The 25,329-nt window shown below is 36.0% G+C and overlaps 1 protein-coding gene across 4 annotated transcripts in view; it reads right to left on the reverse strand.

Annotated features, from left to right (window-relative positions):
• The window catches only part of STS (steroid sulfatase), a 107,133-nt gene that overhangs the window by 37,753 nt on the left and 44,051 nt on the right, over positions 1 to 25,329 (reverse strand). For all 4 annotated transcript variants that reach the window (XM_071430580.1, XM_071430581.1, XM_071430578.1 and 1 more), the window contains 2 exons: positions 24,287 to 24,423; positions 2,410 to 2,547 (listed from right to left, as the gene is read on the reverse strand). In XM_071430580.1, the coding sequence (XP_071286681.1) occupies positions 2,410 to 2,547; positions 24,287 to 24,423 (275 nt within the window). The remainder of the gene's footprint in view (positions 1 to 2,409; positions 2,548 to 24,286; positions 24,424 to 25,329) is intronic.

Consider the following 25,329-nt stretch of genomic DNA (forward strand, 5'->3'; position numbering starts at 1 on the left):
ATTACTGGTGCTTATTTGGCTAGGTATCAAGAGAAATTAGTGAGTTAGAATTGCGGAGATCGCTTAAGAGCTTTTGATTTTAGGGCAGAACCAATTATTGCTGAGCATATTGCTCCAGCTCTGACAAGAGGGTTAAGTGCCTTGATTCATGTTTGCATTCATACAGCACCAAGAGACAAAAAGATAAGTAGTGGAGATTGACTAGCTGAGACAGGGAGAGAGAAAGTATGTGTGTGTCTCACAGGTTTTTAAACTGCACACCAAAGAAAGGAAATTCCTTGTGTGTGGACACATAAGCACAAGCAGCATCAAGATTGTCCTGCATTTTTAGGCACATTGCTAGTCTTGGGGCTTCACAGGTCTGTTTCTCATTAACTCTGACAAATATGTACAGACGCTTTTCACCACACATGAATTTTAATATTAATAAATTCCTATGTATGAAAATTGATAGTTATGCAATTAATTGATAATTTTTACCTCAGTCCTTTTGAAAATGACACACAATATACATGTTAAATTAAGGACTGATTTTGAGATGGAGAAAGTGGAATGTAAAGCAGAATTAATTGTATTTTAAAATGTTAAAAGTATATTCAACTAATGGCATGGGTCTTTTTATTTTATTAAGAATGTTTCTCATCAAATAATAATTTTGTTTCTTACACTGTGATTATTTTTTAACCCATTTGTCAGAACAGCAGAGGTGTAATTTCAAACTACACAATTTTTCCTTCTTTTTAAAAAGAAGCCCCATTACTACCCAACTAAATCTATCCATCAGATTTTTTTCTTAATACAGGTAAGATATATTTCAAGTTTTTCTCCACACTGTTAAGTATGAATAAAAAATATTGCAAGGCTTGAGAGAACGACTCCATTTAATCAAAGTTCTTCAAGAAGACATATTCCCAAGTGTATTTTTTCCTTCCTTATAATTTATCCTGTACCTTATGTCTGGCACTCTAGAAGGCAAATATTTTTTAGAGCTTCTAAAACACCTCAGGCTGAGCCTACGGCTACAGATATGTAACCATATGGTTCCTTAATTGCTTAAATCACTATGCAAGGCCTATGTGCTAACATTTAAGATACATTTCACTCTGGTGTTAGCCCACGGGGACCCATCTGATAGACATCATCACTTTGGCATTCCTTGTTTTTCTTGTGTACCATTTTCTTTGAAGCTCTCTTAAAATGTAAGGGTCATTTCTCAGACAGATACCTACTGACTAAAAACTGTGGGGTCCTCCTGCTTGAAAGCCTTACTTTATATGTCTGAATTTTTTGCTTTTTGAAGTTTTGCACTTGATATAAATCTGGCAAGAGTGGAAGATTGTGTTACCTTTCAAAGGGACTTTGATAGGTTTGGAGAAATGGACCAAAAGAACCCCCGTTAAGTTCAGCAAAGGAAATATCAAGTCCTGAATCTTCACAGCAGCAACCTCTAGCAAAGCAAAGGCTGGGGAGTAACTGGCTGGAAAGCAGCTCTGCAGAGAGGGACTGGAGGGTTCTAAGGAGCAACCAGCTGAACGTGAGACAGCGATGTGCCCTTCTGGCAATGAAAGACAACATCACTCTGCGCTGCATTAGGAAGAACTCTTCCAGCCAGTCCTGCTCTCTGCTCAGCACTGGTGAGATGTACCTGGACCACTGGGTCCAAGTGTAGAACTCCCCAGTACAAGGTACATGGGCATACTGGAGCGAGTTTGAATGAAGGTGATGAATGATTAAGCAACTGGAGCATTAAATATATGAGGAGAGGCTGAGAGAGATGTTCAAACTGGAGAAGAAAATGCTTACCAGGATCTTATCCATTGGTAGGGATTACATGGATTTATATGAGTAAAGAGGACAGAGGTAGACTCATTTCAGTGGGGAGCCAATGACAGGACAAGAGGCAATGGGCACAAACTAAACCACAGAAAACTCCCATTTAAACATAAGAAAAAGGTTTTTCTATGGTGAGTGTGATCAAATACTAGAGATTTGCCCAAGCTGCCCAAGGAGGCTATGAAGTTCCATCATTTTCATAACTTGACTGGATACAATCCTGAGCAATGTGCTACAGCTGACCCTGCTCTGCAGGGGCTGCTCTGCTTGGGAGATACCTTCCAGGCTCAACTACTATGAGATTGCTGGATTTCTTTGATCTTGACCCCTGAAATATGAGTGGAAAACAAATTACACAGCCTCTACCTAGTGAAAGAATGAAAAGAAATTAATCTCTCATAAAGAAACAAGAAGACTAATTGAATTTCATTAAAAAGAATAAAAAACAAACATTCTTACTTTATTCCAAATAGATCAAAGATTTTGACCTGGGCCACATAGTACATTACAGTTTTGGTGCAAACCCAAGGAGATGCTTTTTCTTGCATTTTTCAAGAACAATCAGAGAATATTCACCTTTATATATGCCATTGTATCCTCCATGGACTTCTCCAGCACTGGAGATTTCTTCAACATGAGCCCCTTGGTCAGATGTAAAGTATACAAGGGTTTTGTCATTCAGATTATGCTTCTCCAGCACATCCAGAACTTGCCCTAGGTGAAAAAAAAAAAAAAAAAGAAACAAAGGACAGCTTTAAGAACCACAGAATGAACTAGGTTGGAAAAGACCTTTGAGATCATCAAGTCCAACCTATGACCTGACCTAACACTTCCTAATCAACTAAACCATGGCACTGAGTACCATGTCCAGTCTGTTTATAAAACACGTCCAAGGATGGTGATTCCACCATCTTCCTGGCCAGAAAATTCCAGTGCCCAATCATTCTTTCAGTGAAAATTTTTTCAGACATCTAACCAAAACCTGCCCTGGCACAGCTTAAGACTGTGGCCTCTCGTTCCGTCAGCTGTTTCCTGGAAAAAGAGACCCACCCCCACCTGACTAAAACTACCTTTCAGGGAGTTGTAGAGAGTGATGAGGTCACCCCTGTGTCTCCTGTTTCCCAGGCTAAACATCCCCAGCTGCCTTAGCCATTCTTCACAGGGCTTGTGTTCCAAACCCTTCATCAGCCTTGTTGCCTTCCTCTAGATGCTAGAGACTAAATGACCTTTTCAATAACCTTGGCACATATAAATATTTGTGTCCCTTTGCCTTTTTGAGACCACTTCTCACATAAACTCTCTTATACTCAGCAATAGGCAGATGCAGCATACTAGGGCACAACCACACAGGGCTTGTAGCAATCAGGACCATGACTCAGTTGCTGCAGGGTTTCTTGAAGTACAGTATGAGAGGATTTGTGCACATCAGAGAAAAGGGCTAATCCACAGAGAGCAAGTGACTTTTGGAAGCAGTTGCTCTCAATCAAGGAAATATCTTAGCAAGAAGATTGAAGCCACTGAGGATATTTAGTAACACTGAGGAAAGAGTCTCAGCACGCAGAGTAGATCTCGCAATTTGGGGGTAAAGCCTTGCTGCCTAGCAACCCATAGAGGCAGCATGGCAAAAATCTCAGTGCTAGTGTTAGAGTAAGACAAAAAAAAAAGTAAGAGAATGCATGTCGCACCTTTAAAGTATGTGTTTTCATTATCAAACCTAATAATTAGCCCTTAATATCTCAACATATGGAAAAACATCAACTAAACTCAAAATATGCAAGGTAATAAACACACCCAGGTGCACACATTTAAAAGAAATACCCACAGGGATATGTCTTGTACCTCTTAGGCACCACAGGCTCATGTTTCATTTTCACAAAGGGCTCTTCACACTACTTTGGCACTGTGGAGGGGCTTGCAGTTATATAAATTGCACTGAAACCTATTTAGACTGAATTCTTTAAAGTGTGTTTCTGTACGAATGAGAGTGAAGCTTCTCTTTGTAACTTGCTCCAGTGGATTTTATACTGATTAGGAATCTAAAATTATTGGTCCTGGAAAATCACCAAAGCTTAAGAATTTAATTCTTCACATCAGCCTGACAATGAACCTGTCCTTTAGGGATCTCAGAACATATAAAGATAATTCTGTCTTCACAACTATTTTATCTTTATTCTTTTACTTAAGCATCCAAGAATGGTCCAATTTGAATGTTAATTTTGATTTGCTAACCTGACCACTAAGAATTAATTCATCATCTGATGCCCAATTATTGTGTCAAAGAGGATGAGATAAGAACTTTGAAATACAGAGCCTTCTAAATGGTTTTCAGATCACTGTTTCTGCTGCTATGCTCTTTTTCTGGATAAGGAGTAATTACCTTACTTTATTGCTACTATTTCTAGTTGCCTCTTAATGCTATATCATTTTAAAACTGTCTTTTTAAAATGGTTGACTGTCATAATTTTTCAAATGACTGGGTCAAGAATAAAGGAACATCAGCTGCTAAATTTAAGTAAATACCTGTTGGTCTTGTTTGTAAAGTAGGAGCAAAGAAGAAATGTAAGAGTAGGAGAATTTGTTTATGTAAATTTTGAAGCCTCGTGGGAGTTGAAATTTCCCAACAGAGCTGAGAAAATCTGTTACAAAGGCTGACATTTTAAAGCTGGTGGGTTGAGGGAAAATCACACAGATCCTTCTGACAAGCCATGCGCTTGCTGCATGAGGTGGATGGACTTAGTGCCAGAAAAGAACGAGGCAATTTCCCATTGGCTTCTGGAGCTGTTTGGAGAATGTTCTTGTTAAGTCATTACAATATCTCTTGGAAATGCGTCAATGATGATAAAAACGTAGAGTACAAAGATAAATTAGTAAATTATATGTAGGTATTCGGCCACATGACCTTCAGAGTTCCCTTCCAACCTACATCAAGTTATGATTTTATGATACGATGACAATAAATAGTATTGTGCAAAGAAATATATGTGCAGTGATGTGCACAGCAATATTTTTTTTTACAGATCTCATGTTCATGATGAAATTGAGCTTTCAAATTAATCTTGTATGTAAACCAAAATGAAAATAAAGAGAGACTGGTACTCAGTATATAACATGATCTCTGGTGATCAAAGGCATTGGCAATCATTCAATAATGACCACTTTGATTTCCCAACTAATTTGGGAAGACATGAGAAGCAATGAAAATTGTCTCACTATCACAAATAATTAAACTTAAAATTAAAAATTAGTATTAAAATTAAATGTAAGACATTATAATGAATTTTAATGAGGTTGAGTAACTAGTCTTTCTCTGAAAAAAATATTAAATACTGACACTCAAACATGTCCCATTTTAGAAAAAACCCAGCCATATAGAATGCATAGAAATTCTCATCCGTTGTTAAACTCAATGGTAAAACTTCCATTTCCTTCAAAAGGATTTTGAAACACAGAGGATTGCCTACATAAGGTTTAACTAACAAATGCTAAAATGACAATTTATCTTAGCAGCAACATTTTTCAGTACAGATGGACTAATAGTGGCAATTCAAAAAACAGTATTGCCAGAGTATGGCAGTCACAACACACTCATAAGCAAACCTTCCATTTCTATTTTGATCCTGAACACTAGCACCTACTAGAATGAAAATTGTAAATAAACAACAAAGTGTGTGTTACCAGGAGATAAGACAAATTTAAGTGTATTTGAATGATGTGACTCCCGTTAACACAAGAAAGACTTTAAATTAAAATACCTTGCTCTAAAGTCACATTCTGAAAAATTAACTGCTGTACTGATCTGTGTGGATGGTACCAGTTATTTTTTTTCAGATTTGAACAGAACATATTTGGAAAGACAACATTTCTGAATATCCAAATCAATCTAGCTGATGGAGCTCCATAATTTCTGCAGCTATTTAGCAACTAGAATTTCAGATCAAGCTACTCCTACCACTGCCATTATAGGAATGTATTCTGCAATGTAGGTGACTAGCATTGTAGCAGACAAAGGTGTTAGATCATTGGATATTTTGCTTCCATTTATATATTTTAAGATACAAAACAGATTGAGGGCTGTGTTAAGATGTTACTTGTTTTAATGAGTACATCAGTGTTCCAAAATTTAAATTAAACTTCTTGTGAAATATACTGAGGAGTGCTCTCTGTATTCTACTCTCCATTCTTGCTTCAAGCTGTGTAAAATTATAAAGAATTGTTTCATTCTGAATATGAAAATGCCAATTTCAGTGGAGTGATAGCTATGTGAAAGAGAGAAGAGCAATTGACTCTGTTCTTTGGAAGGAAACACAGCGCCATGCCGCTTTTCAAGTTCTCCAGCACAGCCTGAATGGTAGCTGAACCAGCCTTGCTAATGATGACCATAATTACTGAGTTTTGACTCATGTAAAGCTCCTAATGTATGCATCTACAAGAAGAGATAGGGTTTATAAAAAATCACTATTCATTTGTAAACAAGGTACAAACACTGAAAAAAAATAATGTGTTTACAAACGTGCTACTGATTTGGAAAAGTATTTAGTCAAGCAAGCATATGAACAAATGCATTTTATTCAAAAATTAGTTTACTGACATTTCAAGTCAATGGAAAAGAAATATTATTTGTATTAATACAAAATAATTTAGAGTATTGCTGAAATTGTGAATAAGAAGCTAGAGGAAATAGAATACCTCTGTGTAATCTAGGCATTAGAAAAAAATAGCTTCTACTTGTGATGAAAGCTTTAAAGCAGTCTGCCAAATTCAAAGAAAAAACATGTTTCAGAAGGAGGGTTAAGGATCTGTCTCAGGAAGAGACAGCTGACAGTAAAGGAAATTCCTAATAATGTAACACTATTTTCCAACTCCAGTAAACTTTCACATGCCTCTCTTGTATCCAGAAATTTACAGCAAGACTGAGACAATTATTGAACAAAGATTCCAATAGATCAGACTGGGAAAATAAGCCATCACATCACTGCCTAGAAGAGGCAATTTGATTGTGTTGGTGTTTTATTGTTTTTATTTGCTGTTTAGAATTTGCTTCTGCTGCTCATGTTTGGTTTTGAATAGCATCATTAGCCAGAATCACAACTTGCAGTCAGCTCCAGGCATTCACCTCTGTGAGTGGAAAGCCTTTGAATAAATGCATAAAATCCTAAAAATTAATGCTACATGCATAAGTATTTGGAAGCCCAAATTTCCCCCAGAAAATATATTGATGCCTTTCAACTATATACCCATAGGTTTACCACATAGTAAACCTCTTGGGAGCCCCTTTCTGCTACAGCAGTTTAAGGTTTTGCCACAGTTAATCATCTCTTCAGGGCTCAAAGGCTAAGATTTTCACCTTATGAAAACTTAATGTTGCAGCTTCTGCATATCATCATTCACAAGCTAACAATCATTTTAATCTCTATGTTGATTTTCTGTGATGAAGAAAAGTTTCTTCACTTTAATGTACTGATCTGATTACAAAATCTACTGACTAAAACCTTTGTATTAAAACAAACTTACAACTAAGATCAAGACACCCCTATTTTAATTTTAGCTTTTGTACATTTCAGGTTATAAATATGCAAATGTTCCCATAGTATGCTCAGAGCCATCCAGTTTCCTTTGATAAATATGTAAATCAGCTTGTCTCTGCAGTGGGGAAGTAATTATCACTTTCAGACCTAGTCATTGAGTACAACACTTGAGGTAAAGATGAAAAATAATAAAACCATTGAAAGCAACACAAGAAGTGGCTGCACATATGATGAACAGTACATAAACTCTACACACAACTTGTTTAACATTCAGAACTACAACACAACCAGTGCAGAGTGGAAATTCTGGGACAAAGCATTAGAATGTGCTATGGAACATTATCTAGCCAGGCAACAGAACATATCCACCTTCAAAGACAACTGATTCCCATAAGGAGGACATCAGCATATGAACCTCAAAGGTGAGAGTGAATACTAGGTAGTACAACTCTGACTAGACCAGAAAACAGATGCATAACTAATCACAAAAGGTATAAGGTTCTTCCTGCAGAAAGAAAGTAGAGTGCACATTCAGTATAAAGCCTTGAATCAGTACCACTGCACTACTATTTCTAAAGTTACACAATGGAAACAATCCATACAACAAAATCTTCTCCAAAAGTACATAGCTGGAGTCTCAAATGTGCTAAGCTCCTGCTATGATAGGTTAGCGGGATCTTCAATGTCAACGGGAAATTCTGCCAAAAAGTAGCATCTGGTTCTGAAAAAATACATCTATATTAGTGTTTTGATTTGTAACAGGAATGCATATTTACAGTAAATCCAATCATGGACAGTTAACATATTTATGTTTCCATAGCAAAGCCCTCTTGGATTTTGGGACCTGGATTTCTTTCGAAGACTTATTTCAAGCCCAAATCCTGGGAATGCAACTGAGGCACTCACACTACTAATGGGCATTCAGTCAGGGACCACAGTAGAGCTGAAGTGGATTTCTAGTGTCTTCTGGTATGCTGGCTGTCTTTTTCCAGCTCAGAAGACAGTTCAGACCTGCCACTGTCGGCAATTTTAAACATTGTAGGATTGAGGAATCCTCCAATGGAAGTCTAGAGCAGGCACAATCCAGCTCCAGCTGTGTATGCTGTAGATACATTGAAAGTGGGATTTACATACAGTGTACACAAAGCACAAAGTATGGATTTTCATATGCAGCTCACCTATCTTAAGGATGTGGCCCCAAAAATTCTCAATTCTTTTCAAAATGAAGTAAAGTAAGGCAATTGCCTCAGATTTAACTACCTCCCACTAGAAATCAGGTAAGAAGTTCTTAGGTCCAGATAGTCTGTAGAACAACAGTTCTCTGCCAGATTCCTCTAGTAAACAAGTAAATAAGCAGAAGCGCTCAGAAAAGGGCAGTCTTTTAATCAGAAAACAAGGCAGCTTTGGTGTGGTCAGCTAAGCTATCAGTGTGAACTTGCTTTTTGTTTGGATTTGGACTGCCATGCAGCTGTAAACTTCCAAATCACTTGTGACTGTTTATACAGTTTTATAAGTATAATGTGTCTTTCAGACCCTCAGGATAAATTTTCAGCACAGTGCACAGCAGATTAGGTACACACACTTCTTAGCAGCTTTGAATAAATCAACCAAATTTTGACTTATGCATAAGGTTTTTCCTAGAGATGAGTACCACAGCTCTTATTTTTCTTATGCATATAAGTTCAAATTATTTTTTAAATATGAAAGTTGGAATATTTTAGATATGTATAAATACATGAGCATAATGAAGCACAGAGTTTAGTGTCTGAAGACCTGTAAGTATAGCAGCAATAGAGACAATGCAGGATGGAAAAGCTTCCTGTACTGCAGCACTAATGATGGATTATTACAGGTCAAAAAGTATAACTAATCAGTAGCTATTTCCTTATTAGTATTTAAATTAGCTAATAAATGCATTGCTTGAAATTCACTTTTAGACCTTACATCTGTTGAACATAAGTCAATGTATTTCTAAAGTAATCTTGATTTTTAGCCTGCTTAAAATGCTAAAATATGAGAAATGGTCATACAATTTTAGGAGGGTCCACTGCATTTGCATTTTGCATGACAGCTGTGATAACTTTTTGGGTAAATTTGCACCTTCATTCTGCACATATCTAAGATGCCATTTCACACCTACAACTAAGATGAATAATGAAAAAGACATTGTCTCATTTCCCACTTTGAGGTCTCCCATGTTTTCTTCCAAATTATGAAAGGGATTTCTTTAGGTGTGACCTTGGCAAACTGCAGTGACAGCTGAGGGGTACTATTCAATTTTGAATTAGACTGTCAGGTGAATTTAAGGCTTCAGGTATTTGACCATTCCAATATATGCTGATTGTGATTGATTGCATAAATGGGGAGTGATAAAAGAAACTCTTTCCTATGTCTTCAAAGGTTTAAACATTTACTAATATCAGACTAAGCTTTAAACTGAATATGTATATGGTCCTAGAACCAAATGCATAATGACAACATTTTGCCAGATTAATGTATGAAGAATTATGAAGAATGTAAAGCAGGGAAAAAAATTAACACCCCATTTAAATCCCCTGCACTTTTCTAGAAAACTTCAAAGCATTTGGAGTTGTTTATTTCATTTTTATTAAGTAAAATTCAAACTGTAAAAAACTGGCTGACATTAGAGCATAAACATTTATCATCTTTCAGCAGCCAATTTTTTTTAATCTTTGCTGAATTTGGAAGCAGGTTTTAAAGACTTGCTATAAATTACATGCCATACAGTTAAGAGGAGTTTTATCAAGAGTGAATGATATTCATCATGAAATCTCAATAAATTTAATTTCCTGGTTTTCTGATTTTAATTGTGCAAATCTAATCTAACAGGAAAGTAGGTGTGCATTAACTCACTCCCAATACACATTTTTTTCTCCTTGACATGAGGATCACCATGCACATTTGTTAATTCACCTACTTCTCTAACTTTTGTGCCTAAGTGCTATTAGACACTCAAAGCCTACTGTGAAATCACGATCTCCAAAACATGTTACTTGATAATGAATCTCTGTATAGACACTGTTACTACCAATAAGAAAGCAAACCTGACTATGAAAATTGTCTCAAGGGACTTTTCCACTAATGATGTAGACTCTACTCTGTCTTATCTAGATGACATTCAGAATTTAGAAAAAAACCACAAATAAATATACTGAGAGCCACAAATTATGATTTGGCGCCTTTTCCCCCTGGTATATGTATGTGTGTTAAACATGACATATATATGCCGACTTCCATTCCAGAGGATTCTGTCTGAAGGGAAGGCAAATCATTTTTCAGGTCATCCTCACTGATGATAGATTACTAGCTCAAAAACATTACTCACTATCTCATGAAATGGCACTTTGATTCCTTAATTCATCTAAGTGCTCTTGAAAAATATTCACAGCCTATTCAAAAAGAGTTTTTGTTGAAGTTTCAGAGTAGTATTCAGTAGCACAGCAGATGCCTATGAGGAAGAAAATCTGCCTTTTTCTGGTCTGAGGCCTGGAAAGAAAAATATGCCATTCTTGTTTTAAATTGGTTTGGAAATACTTGAGGACTCTGCTTAGACCAAGATGTGTTTGACGCCCCTAAGACATGGTGGAGTAATGAGATCAGAGAGGGCCCTGAGACCATTGGGCTCCTTTCTTTGCCTTTTCTCTGATTTTCACTCATATAATAATAAAACAAAAATGAGTATGTTACATGTGAAATTAATGATAATTAAGTGATAATCAATCCGAGTTTGCCAAGGTTTAACACTGTGAATGCCATGTGTCCTTTTGTTTGTAATGAGAAGTTACAAAAATGGACAATTATATTTTTCCTGTGTGAAGTCAAGGCAAAATTCTGAAAGGGTTCTGACTTGCATGTAAGGATCACAGTGAGATGTGTTTTTTAGGATAAATCTGAAGGCTAAATGTGAAATGAGGAAGGATTATTGACAAAAACACCACAGATCAGCTGAAATATTTACATAGATACATGGAAAAAATTAGTCTAACTGTAATTAGACACTATTTGGGGAAGAGAGGAGTTATTGCCAAGGTAAACTCTGCAAAGAACAGATGGCAAATAACCACTTGAAGATCCCAGGCAGCACATTTGTTACTTATGGGAATAGCACTATTCCTATGGATAGACAGGCAGGTAGAGGGTTAGTTCCTCCCTATTAATGTATTTTTAAAATAAACTAAAAATTTCTGAACTTATAAAATCAAATTTAAGAATTTGTATATAAACAGATGTCTTTCAACAGGAAATGTTTGGGATCTTCACATTTCACATTAATAGCTCTGTAACACACTGGTGTTTCAGTACCACATGCAGAGAGAAGTAAGTACAATCCAGCAAATAGATTTCTGCTCTAGAAGGCACTGGGAAAGTATGGCTGGCTATACACAGGAACTGACTATTATTACCAAGATTCAATAAGTAAATATGGTAACAGTAGGATAGAGTATTTACATTCATTTCCTGATGATATATTTAATATACCAGTTCCTCTTTTGTAAAACAGTTATTTTCAACTATTTTACCATGAATTCCTAAAGTTAATATATAACCAGGGAAGTAATTAAATGTCTCATCAAAAACCAGTTTACATTCTGAGAGGTAAATGTGATATTATTGTCTAGTATTTTTTGCCAAGAAAGTCCTCAAAGCTCTCTTTTACTAGGCTACCTATTTTTTTACGAGCCGCACCTGGGGGTTATTGCACAAGAAGATTGGCAAACTGCAGCAGAATCACACAAAAGTTGGACTGAGAAATTGAGGATATGGAGCTTGACTACTTCAGCTCTAGATAGGCAAGAATATTTAGGATATGTCCTGTAGAAAGGTTTTAGGCTTTTTTTTTTTTTTTTTAAGGACAACTGCCAATTTTGTGCCTCTTAAAAAAAATGCTGATAAAAAAAGCCATCATAGCAGCACTTTGCTCATAAACACCCTGCTAGGTGTTCAAACATTGTTCTGTAGGATGTGCTGGGTACATTGTGTTTCACTCTGTCCTGATGTTGGTTTGGAATGGGCCTTCAAAGACCATCTAGTCCAACCTCCCTGCCTTAGGAAGGGACATCTGTCACTAGATCAGGTTACCTAAAATCTGGCTTTGAACACTTCCAATGATGCAGCATTCACAACTTTTCTGGGCAACCTGTTCCATGTCTTACCACCCTCCTTGTCCAATATTTCTTCCCAACGTCCAATTTAAATCTACCATTTTGCTGTTTAAAACTTTTGTCCCTTGCCCTATCACTACAAGTACTGGTATCAAGTCTTTCTACAGTCTTTCTTATAATTTATTTTCCTTTAAATATTCTCCCTAGAGCTTTCTCTTCTCCAGGCTCTCTCTCAGCCCAGCTCTCTCAGTCTGTCTCCACAGGAGAGCTCCTCCAGCCCTCTGCTCATCTTCACCAATCTCCTCTAGGCCAGTCCTGAGAGGCCCCCACCTTTCCTGTGCTGAGGACCCCAGAGCTGGATGCAGCACTCCAGGTGGGATCTAGCAAGTGCAGAGCAGTGGGGCAGATTCACCACCCTCATCCTGCTGGCCACGCTGCTTTAGATGCAGCCCAGGACATAGGTGGCTTTCTGGGCAGCAAATTCACACTGTTGGCTCATGTCCAATTTTTAATCTGGCAAATGGAAAGGATAATTATATGTGTTTGAATTATAAGCAAATAAAAATATGTATTCACTTATATCTTGCTTAATGTATGCTCTGTGATTTTGTGATGTCAAAATCATTTGAACTCTGGATTAGAAGCACTTTGGTACATTTTTACACAGTGATATACTATACATTGAAATACTCTATATTGGCTATATTTTTCACATTAGCACAACTAGGATCTTCCTTGACTTTACTAGAAATAATGAGGCATCCCGAACTATTAATTTCTTTCAAACATTTCAAACATCTGGCATTAAGTTATCTTTGGATTCACGGGAAGACAAAGTTTGTACTGCTTTTTTTGGGCTAGGCCATTCTTTTCTTTAGGATTAAAATGCAAATAATACATTTGTATTAATACAAATAATACATTTGTATTATTTCTTGTTTCCTGCTTTGTTTTTTGATGCAAGTCTGATAAAGAAATGAACGTAAGTTTGATTTCTAACCCACAACTATCTCAACCACTGAGATAAAAGAGCCTAAAGACCCAAAATCCTTTACCTTCACAACAGTGAAATGGCAGCAGTACTATAAAACCATGTAAACTGAAGGACCTAAGTTAGTCATACTTAATTGTAGGCAATGTAAGTGTGACATTAGAGACGAGTCCATCCAGTAGTTTGCTAAAAGGACACTTGCTGAAAAAGGAAGATTCCTCTCTTCTTCCTCTCTTTCTCCTTCTTTCTATTTTCTCTGGAAGCTGGTTAGAAAAAAAGGAGGTAAGGGAGAGAAGGGTGCTCTGCCTCCCCTCTTGTGGAATCATAAGGCTGCAAGATCCACTAAAGCTGTAGAATATAACTTCATGCTGGTCTAAGGCAAGAATTTGATTATCATGGAGTCTTTTTTTGCTCATCCCAAGTAAGCAACTTAGCCCTTAGGGGTCAGGTGTTCCTTTGGATATTGAGCTTACTACTGTAATACAAAATCAGTTCAGTCTTCTCAGGGTTACTGAAATATGCTCTTCATGAGGAAATGTTATAAAGAAAGTTTCATGGGTAGGGAGAGAGAATGATTTAAAAATAGAAGTGTGTATACAAAGTCAAAAGAAAGCAAAAACAAAAAGAAAGAATTCAAACTAGTAACCTGAGTACACTACGAACCCTTGCCCCACAAACATCAGTATTAAAAAAGAATGATAGAAAAGAAAAATACAGAATCAGTTTCAGTTTTCTTAAACAGCATCTTAAATTGAAATAGAAATGCCTTTTTATACAATCAAGTGGTTAGGGGAAAAGCTCCAGAGCAAAATTACCATTTTACCAGACTGCCTTTCACTAATCACTGCATCATTACTCTACTGCTTTTCCTAGCCCTAAAAAATTCATTATTTATCTCATTATTATATTTTGTTATTATACAGAAAGCAATAAAAAGCTTTCTTTAATGCAATATAAGCAACTGTTTTTATAAAAATAATGATCTTTAGCAGTATTACCACCCAGCCTATTATATAGTGTGGTTGTTTTAGCACTAAGTCAAATGTACCTTTGAAAGATTACCAGCCAGAGTCAATAAAAACCCAGTTCTATAAACCTCATCAATAAGAGCTTATTACCACCTGGAATTTAAACCTTGTGATTCAACAGTATGAAATTCTGCATGAAAATTCACTAATTGGAACCAGTCTGTTGATGAAGAATACAGAATTGATATTGTCATAAGCTTTATTGTATGATTACTTCTTTCACTCTGAATTAGATCACCTTTTTTTAAGCAGCACAGTCTCAAAAAATTAACATACATTTCCAAAAAAGCATGAAAAAGTTTCATATCTCTCTTCAAAAAAAACATTGTATATTATTTTAAAAGAATCTATAGTATTCTCAATATCATCACTGAAACTGAAATGCACATGATCAGTTTTAGGGTTTTTTCTACAGCTAATTGATATGCAGCCAGGTATGAAAAAATGGTAAAAGGCTGGAAGATATTCCCTGAGTCATCACAGAAACTGTTCATATCATTATAGTTCATATATTGAAAAAGGTATTTAATTATCCTTAAAAAGGACTATTTAGTCCTCAGGACCAGAAGAAAACATGAGTTCCTGAGTCCAGGTGCACATTCTAACCATTTCCAGCCTCCAACATGGATCAAGACTGTGAAAAAAATTACTTTTATCCTTCCCGAATCCCATGCCAGCTGAATTAAAGTCCTAATGCTTTACTATAGATCCAGATCTGGATTAGTGGGTAACTAGCAACAAAGTTATATCTCAGGAGTTAAAACTGAACATCATCTCTGTGTCTCAGTTCTTCTTCTGGGAAACAGATTAATGAGATTCCCCTATCTTACAAAGGCTTTGTGAAAATCCTTATTTGCAAATCTGTAATACACTGCAGCAAAGTACTGACACAGAAGAGATGAGACATGTCAAAGTATCTGTCTTCAAAACAGAACTTCAATAGCATGTGTTAAATAAAACATGAGAACTCATATTTAACAATGAGGAATATACCTACTGTTGAGAAGCTGCTCATTAAGAAGGCACTCTGATAAGGAGATAGGATTCCAATGGGAAAAGAAATGGCATGTAAACATATCTTAGAAAACTGTACCACGAGACACAAGCATAGGAAGAATGATTTTTTTCTATCTTAGAGTACTTGACTTCATAATCTTACAATGTTCACTTATGCCTTCTGCATATTTGTATGCATTTATGGGCTGTATCAGCTATGGTAAGGTACTGGCTAATCCACTACAAAACTATCTGAAGGTACAAGGAAGAGGCATGGATAAGAAAGTTTTAACACACAGATTAAAAATCCTTGACATTTTCAGTCTCTTTGTTCCTTAGTTTCATGTCAAGGCTTCTTTCAAAGACATGCAACTACCACCAGCAACATCCTTCTCCTTCTCTAGCACAGTCACATTCTTTATAAAACCATGATTACAAGCTCCATAAATACCTACACAGATATGCTTTCAGTGTCCAACTACTGAAGAAAAAGGATGGCAAAAGTCATGTTCCTAATTCAGGGCTGAAGGTTAAGGCTGACAACAGTAACACTTCCACCAAAGTGAGTAAAGTCTGTCATCCTGATCCCTTGCTCTGGATGACTGTCTTACTAAATTCCTGTGGAGTTTTTCTAGCACAGTGCAAATGTAATTTTTTTTAAAGCTTCACAGTATCTGTGCTAAAAAAGGTTGCTATGCAAAGGCCCTCGATGAGCAAAACCTTTAGCAGCTTCCTTAAAAGTGTTTTTCCAATCTGTATTTTGGAGATTATCTACAATTTGAATAAAGTTAGCCCCATTTTGTTTCCTTATTGCAACTTTTATCTGAATATTCATACTCAGACCTTTGTCCATATTGACTTGAAGTCCTGCAGGTCAATTTTGGCTTAAATCTGTGCTCTTAATTGTTATGAATTGTTCTTAATCTTGCTGTGTTCTTAATCTCACTGATAATGGTTTTCCCTACCCACCTTAAGTTAGGAGCAAAATCCAACCATACCATTAATTTGTAAAATTAAACTTCAGAGGCAAAGGTGAAACAAAAGGTTGGTTGCACATTTCATTAGAGAACTTCCTATCCTCCTTACCTGGATTTATCATTGCTTGGAGTTATCAGGATTCTTATTTCTAGTTTATCTAAAACAGGCTTTGAGCTTTCTCTTACTAATAGAAATGAACTTGTCTAAGAGTAATGCTAATTTTCTTTCACCAATTACAGCATTTTGATCTAACAAAACGTTAGATGTCAAGTCACTGTTTTTGCAATAGACCGAATTTTAAGAGCTTCATAATTAACAGAAAGTCTTTACATTTTTGAACATTACATGATTACATTTTTGTAAAGAAAAATGCACAGTGCCCTAGCACACGTTGTTCTGACAATTTAACTTCTGCATTATCAGATGCAAATGAAACCTCTTAAGCAGCTGGCAGCAAATTTTGAACCACACAGCACTATTACCACAAACTACATTACACTCAATTTTTCCATCATGGAGTACTAAGACATTATTTGAACATGACTGATTAAAAAGTGCTACAGAAATGGTGACTTAAGATGTGCCTTGTAATCTTGTAAATAGTGTTCTGAGAAGGAGCTTTGCTGTATAAAAAGATGTGATATATAAAAAGAAACTATACTTAAAGAGGATTAGGTATATCAGGAGTCTTATCATAGTGGAAACAGGAGTCCTTCATCACCTAGTCACCTCTTAAATTTGGTCCCATTCAGTAGTGACTGAAAGTCATTGCTGCTCAGTGACATATGAAATGGGTTTGGGTTTTAGAGCAGATTTTAACTGGAACACATCCATATCATAAAAGGCAGAACCACAAATGTTTTTAATCTGCACCCACACTGACAATTTTCCCAGATGTGACCTAAAGAGTGAATGTGCTTCAAGAGCTTAACTACTGTCTTACCTGAGAAAACAGTCTCTTAATGCTTGGATAAGAGCAGATCAGCAAGACAGGGTGGGAAAATTCTATCCTAGTCACAGAGTACCTGTATTGGCTGAATACCTTCTTCCTCAGGGTGCTGGCTGAACATCTTTTATGATAAGAAATCCAGCCTAATATTAAACCTTAGAGATTTGAGATGTACACCAGTATGTATTCAGAAAAGCAAGGTCAAGGAATGCACTATTAGCATCAGGCATCCATCTCCAGATTTTTAATTCTATTTTTTGGTTTTGAGGCTCAGCCAACATTATGTCACATTCACAGTAGCTGGATAAGATCAGTGCTTATCTGCTGCTTCTGATCATGTGGCATCATTTTGTTTTGCTTATCTTTTTAATCGATGTTGCACTGTTACAAATGACTACATGAGGTGAAAAGCCATGATAAATTAGGCTTATCTTGGTGTGCAGGATTTTTTCACGGAAAAAAAAAAGATAGCTCATTCATTTTTTTCTCAAAGCAATAGGAATTTGTCCATATTTTTCTTCTCATATTATTAATAATGTTTATTTTGATTTTTAATACAATTCAGAATTCTCAGAAGATTTGTGATACATTTTTAGGTTGTCCCTTATAGAATAGGTTTTTAAATAAAGGTTCAAAGTATACAAACACTGCAAAGTGATTCAGAGACATGAGAATTCAAAATAACAACCACTAACAATTTTATGTAAAAGAAGAAATATTGATTTCTGATAAAATTTAATAATACTATGCTGTTTACCAGAAGGAAGATAGTTACTGTACTGTATTTGAAAGAACATTAAAAAAGCACACAAAACCCCCACAAAACCCCAAACACCCAACCCCTAAGAATGTAAGTTCAGGACAGAATAGCCTGAAAAAATTATTAAAATTAAATTTTAATTAGTTTGTAATTAAAAATAATAAGTCAGCTTTAAGAGTTTAAAGGATTGTAATTTTAAAACAATGAATTTAAAAAGTGAAAAAAAATTACCTTTTTTTCTCTGCTTTGTGAATGCATTAGACTATGTTACTTTCATCAGAGCAAGAATTCCCATGGGTCTTTTGGGCATAGTTCAGTTTTCTGTCTCCTAAATATATTACATTTTCCAAAGTAACTTTTGTTTTGTGTCTGAAACCATTATTTTCATTTACTTGGTGTTACATCTATTACTAAAAAGAGAGAAAGATGCCTCAGGGGTCATTAAAAATAGTTTATATTAAATTGGAATGGTTTGCTCTTAGACCCTTCATTTACATCATTCCAGAAATAGAATAAAGATTAAAGGAAAGGATGTGATCAAGTTCACATGCTTAGCATATTAACTATTTAATCATGTAAAAATTCATCAGATAAAGGTATGTAACAATTTAGTTTTCATCATCTCACAATTGGGTGGAATCAACATTAGGAACCACAGCTTAATCCTGCACATATCATATTACTGATATAATCTCTTTTATAACACTAGGAAATCTCATTAGGGAATAAGCAAATTAGATGTTTTTCACAAAAGTCTGGTGTTGGCTTGGTGGAGCTTCTGCCTTTCTCTTCGTCTTTGAAAGTGCTTTGTGAAGATATGTATTTATAGAAAATTCTTAATAATGATAGCAGTGGAATAATAAAAAAAAAAAAAAACAAACCAGTTGAAAAGTGGTCTGACTTTCAGACAGTCCTACTAGATTACCCCAGCTGTCCTTCCTCAGTGAAGAAAGTATGCTTTACATCTGTCACGCTGCATTTCAGTACAGGCTATATGTCACCCCAGAGAGTTGTGTTGCAGAGTATTGCAAATGCTTCAACAAGTTCATAAATGTTCCTCATGTGAGGTTCAATTTCTTCAGATACCTAAGGTTTAATTGCATAGTTACTTATACTTAAAAAAAATTATGGGATATTATTTCCTTATAAGGAAAATCTACTTATGTCTTTAGCATCCTCAAAACTTGTCAATCACTATAGTAATGGAGAATCAAAAAATGGCTTGTATTGGAAGGGACCTTCAAAGATCATACAGTCCAATCTCCCTGCCACATTACTCCAAGCCCTGTACAACCTGAACCTGAATACTGCCAGTGATGGGAGACCCACAGCTTCTCTGGGCCACTTGGTCCAGTGTCTCACTGCCCTCATCACAAACAATTACTTTCTAATAGCTAACCTAAACCTGTTCTCTTTCAGTTTAAAACTGCCCCTTGTCTTGTCTATACAGTCATTGGCAAGTCCCTCTCCACCTTTTTTATAGGCCCCCTTTATATATTGAAAGGCAGCAATAACCCTGGAACCTTTCCCTCCCCAGGCTAAACAATCTCAGCTCCCCAAGCTAAAGAACCTTAGCTCTTCCAGCCTTTCTTCAGAGAAGAATGTTTCCAGACCTCTGACCATTTCTGTGGCTTTCCTCTGGACCTGGATGTATTGCTCCAGGTGGGGTCACACTAGAGAACAGCAGAGGAGGAAAGTATCATGACAGTATCTTGCTTCTGTTTGCTTCAGAGTTTCTTTGTTTCTCTACACTGACTTTTAAAGGTTGTATTTGATTTTGTTTCAAATATGATTTGACTTTAGTGAACAGATTTTTTTTGTTTTCTCCAGCATCTCATAGAATCATAGAATGACTGATGTTGGAAGGGACCTCTGGAGGCTACCTTGCCCAAGCTTGCTCCTTAAACAGGGCGACTTGGAGCCCTGGACCATCTCCAGACTTCACCACCCCGATGGCAACCTGGGTTAGCATGTGATCATCCTCAGAGTAAAAAAGTTTTCCCTGATGTTCAGAGGAAACCTCACATGTTTCAATTTGTGCCCATTTCTTCTTGCCACTGGGCACAAATCAGAAGAGCCTGGGCCCATTCTCTTTACACTCTTCCTTCAGGTCAATAAGATACTCTCTTCTGCAGGCTGAATAGGGCTTCAGTCCCAGCTCTCCCAGGTTTTTCTATTAAAAAAGGCTCGAGTCTTTCTTATAACCCTTTTCAGGACACTGTTCAGTGGTACTGGGAACATATTCCTACAAAAAACACACTTCCTATAAAATTCTATTTTATTTAAAATAAAAGTCAAATTTAAGATGCTTTGGGATTTTTCCTTTCCCTTTCCTTTTTCCTTTCCTTTCCTTTCCTTTCCTTTCCTTTCCTTTCCTTTCCTTTCCTTTCCTTTCCTTTCCTTTCCTTTCCTTTCCTTTCCTTCTAAATAACTAATATCAGATGACTTATAATATTTTCTTGTAATATTAACTTGATCCTAAGACAGGTCACAAGATCATGGGAGAGAGGCAGTTAAGGTTTTTCAGCTTTCAGGACATTCATTTAACGAAGACATCCAGACAAGGCACCCTCTTTACAGTTACCTAGGATGTGACAGACTACAATTTCTGAGACTTTTTTACATCTAAACCTTTCAGTTGGGATTGACCTACAAAGGAAGAACACCTGATATGTAGTTCAGCTGCTGCTAACAAAATAATAACCAGCCATTTGCAAAAGTGGTGTGGGATTAATGTCTTCACACAGCTTGCAAGTCTACAGGGGGCTCCAAAACTCTTTGCAGTGATCTGTTTTGGATTAAATTAGTGTAATGCAATTACATCAAAAACAATTTCTGAGCATATCCATTTTTCTTCCTATACTCAATCAGGATGAAGGAATGAAAGAAGGGAATAGAGGAAGGAAGAAAAGGATGATAGTGCATTCATTGATTCATTCATCATTTCTTTTTCCATTTTTAGACTGTAAGATTATTTCATCTGCTCTCATATTAATTATAATTAATAGCATTAATAAGGTGCTTAGCCTACATTGAAAGAAAATTAATGTTATTAGCCAGAGAATAATTCTCTAAGGCATGTCACATGCAGTGACATTATAACTGAATGCTTTCAACATTGAATTCTGTTATACACACATCAGTATGAAAAAACAATAGACATACATGGTCCCAAAGCTTATAAAGAGGCTTTTTATTTTGGATATTTGACATGGATTGTAATCATAATCTTCAGTATTGGTTTAACAAGTCACAAACATGAAATATTCAAAGAAGTATTTTATTCTCACTTTTTTGGGGCTTTTTTCCTCCTAGCATGACGATGGCCTTAGAATTGAATTGTTGTCTAATTTGGTATTGATTCTCAATAAATAAAAAATGAAAATGTTGAAAACGAACTGTTTTGTAATTAGAATTTTGAGTCTTGAGTGGACTTTTCCATCTTACAAGAAAAGCTTCTGCTTTCTCTCTTGGAAATGGCACCTAAAATCTTTTTGATTCCATCTGATCTCTCAAATAAGGAATAATATTTCAGTTGCATTTGATTGTTCAATCTTTATGTCTTTATGTCATCACTGGTACCTGGTAGTACTTCTACTTGCAACTTCTACTCCTTTTCTACTCTTTTTTTTTTTAAGTCATCCACAAGGGCCTTCCACAACATGACTCAGTCAGCAGAAACCACTGTAAATTTCTTTTAGAACTCAATGAAAGTTGGTTCTGATGTTGTTCTATAATGTAGATTTCAATACACTCATGTTTTCTTCATATGCTGTGTTGTCTCTACTTAGAAAGTCTTGCAGCATAGTGTTATATCTGGGCTATCTTGTTCTTACTGCTCTTGCAAGTTACATTCATCTATGCATAAATACTAATTTTTGTCAAATGAATAATAAAACCTCCATTTCTGAAAAGCTCACAGTATTCACTTTTTCATCTTTTCTAGACAATTTTTTTAAAACTTTTCCTACTGCCTCATCTTCAGAGGCATTTTCAAGAGCATACTGGTTACTGACATCAGCAGTACAGTGAATCAATCTACTTTCTCTGACATAGCTGATGCATTAAAACTGGACTTTTCAGTGGAGGTTAATGGAAATAAGTACTCCCTTCAACTGAAAAAAAAAAGTATATTATTCTTCCAGATTCATTTGGAAATGACAGCCATGGCTTTTTTTTTTTTTTTTTCATCAGGCTAATAATGGAGGAGAAAGTAGAAGAGGAACTAAACACGTTTTCTACATCCTGGAGCAAATATGCCATCTCTCATCAAGAAGATTTTTACAAGACACAACCAAAACTGAGATCAACCAAAAAAAAAAAAATTGTTAGTTTTATACTAGTAAATGACAGTTGTGGATCTGTGGATCTGTTTCCTGATTAAGCTAGCTCTACTGTCCCTGATGTTCCTATAATGACCAGAAAAGGACAATACCTGAGGAAACTTATGTATCTTCTCTAAATTTGTTCTAATTTCCTATATTATCACCATTAAACTTGAATCTCTGATTTAGCCCAGAGATTTTAAAAGCCCTGCTTTTTAAATAGCATGCTTCTGTCCTACAGTTGGTTTATTTGACACATCTCCTAAGAGCTTGTGGTCATTCTGGAAAAGGGCAGTGGTTTTCAACCTGTTACCACCTCTGTATCACTAAATAGCCTGAAACAGCAGCATGTCAGCTACCCGGCTTTCCAACTTGCTGTTTAAACCCTAGAGACACTCTCTGGGGGACAAGAAAACAGAAAAATGTAATGGCAGCAGCAAAAAAACCCAATTAGGCTGGAATAAAGTAAATATTGCACAACAGAAAAAAAAAACAGGAAATCAAACACAGACAGTAAAATGAGCTAATGCCCAGTGGACTGCTACAATGTGGATGCAAACAGAAATTATAACACATGCATTCTTTTATCTAATGCAAGTACCCATTTGATCAAATGCTGGTGGCCACTGATACACATGGTAAAGATTCAGGGTTGATAGAACTGGAATAAACAAAACCTGGTCTCTCTTTACAAAACATGATTTACAAAAGAGTGTTGTTCTGTTATCTCCTACATTGAAAACCCTTCCTAAGCACATTACAGTTTCCCACAACAGTTCTCCCCATTCCTGTAAACACTGCAATAAGCACATTACAAATCACTGCCTTTTGCCCATTGTTTCTGCAACTAGACTTCCTGATACAAAATATGCAAAGAATACATGTTTAACTGCTCATACTGGCATGATTTATGCATGCACCAAAGCTAAATATCTGTTAATAGAAATTTAGTCAGAAAGCTTTCTTGAAGAAAGCCAATTTGCATTGACTTGTACTGAGAAGAGAATCAACTTGAGGTATAGAGGAAGGAGGACCATAAAGTCATCTTTAGTGCCTACAATACTGCTATTCTACCATATGATTATTTACAAATATGAACTGTTACTTGTTTTCATAGGTGATTATCTCTGGAATCAGAGAAACACTTCTGTACATCTAGATATACAGGAAGCCTGCTGAAAGATTTAAGGACCAATTCCTCTCCAGCCTCAGACAGAATGGAAGGCTCTGAAAGGCAAATTGATTTTTTTGGACTATTCTTCATAAACAGAAGTGGATCTCATCTTGGTGATTTCAGTAATTCAGAGAACTCACTGAAATAATTAGCAAACTAGTTTTGCCAAGAGTGCATATTATATACTTAATTTGAAAATATTTTGATTCTGATATCATATGGTCACTTTTTAAAATAGTAGATTGTTTTATAAGGATCATTTGAATATGCAAGATGCACTCAGAAGCTCAGAGGGTTGGATTTAACTACTCAGCTTCAGAAGCCCACACTTAGATGTCCACATCTCTGCTAAGTCCATGCTGCATAGACCACTTTCACAGTCAAAGGGAACTGCTTTTTTAGGACACAATAAATTTGGCAATAAAGTAGATATCACAAAAGCTCAGATTATTGTGCTTTCTAAAAGACTGTTTCTTTCCCCTAAGTATAAAGGATAAGTATGACAGATATACTATAGACACAAATTGCTGGTCTCAATTTGCTGAACATGAACACAACTCATCATGAATCCCTTCCACTGCTGTTAGAAGCATGTGTAACATACCTACACTCCAGTCCATTTCCTCCACTGCATCACCATATAAACCATGCTTGCTCTTTCCTTGGAAATTTTCTGAAGCATATAGAGCAGTATGGACATGAAGATAAGACAGGAAAAGAAGAAATGGTGTATCAGTGTTCCTGGAAAACAAAACAAAACCACAAACTCTTACAGTATTTTATAATAAGTTTTCTACAAATAAATCTTTCTTCAATAGAGTTTTTTTAAAAAAGGCTCCCTGTACCCCCTCAAAAAAACAAACACCAAAACAAAAAGAAAGGTGAAAAGGAAAAATGTAATTGATTACAGGATAATTCTGAATAAACACACACCCAGTAAAAATGCCACTCTTTTACTGAACTGAAAGCAAAAATAAATTACAAAATCTACTAAATACTATTTGTGATATATATTGAAAAAGGACTTGTTGTTCAAAGGCAGGAATCTAGCAGTTTCTGAATACAAACACGTCTCAACAATTTACATGTATATTTTTAAAAACCTGAATACAATTTCTGTTCAAAAATATACCCTCAGCACTACATATCCATGTGAAACGCAATTCCTTCCTCTCAAAGTCATGTGGGAGCTGATCAACTAAACTGTTATGGGGACCTGGGTCTTTATTATGGGCTAAGGTATATGACCAAACCTCTTTCCTTTTAAAGCTCTGTATGTGTATGCATGTGACTCTACATAACCTCAAAGTCATACCAATATAAAACTTTTTGTTCTCAGAGTAACGAACAGTCTCCATTGTCTTCTATTTCCTAAACAGATACAAGAGAAAGAGTGCAATAAATAGACTCTCTGTAAATTTTGCTCTTCATGTGATCTGTCAACAGGATATTTATGATCAATTCCAGCAGGCTGTGAAAGCACAGCTCAAACAAGTACTTCTCCTTATGCATTATTTATACTACTTTATTTAAAATTGTGGCGTACTAGCCAAATTTACTGCTATATGCTCTAACAGCACTTGCAGTACATTATGCATATTGTAAATATCAGCTGAACCACAAAAGCACTACCCACAACACTTGTCT

The sequence above is a fragment of the Agelaius tricolor genome, unplaced genomic scaffold, assembly GCF_023055355.1.
Source record: "Agelaius tricolor isolate 1412-34295 unplaced genomic scaffold, bAgeTri1.0.p SCAF_7, whole genome shotgun sequence".
Taxonomy (NCBI): domain Eukaryota; kingdom Metazoa; phylum Chordata; class Aves; order Passeriformes; family Icteridae; genus Agelaius; species Agelaius tricolor.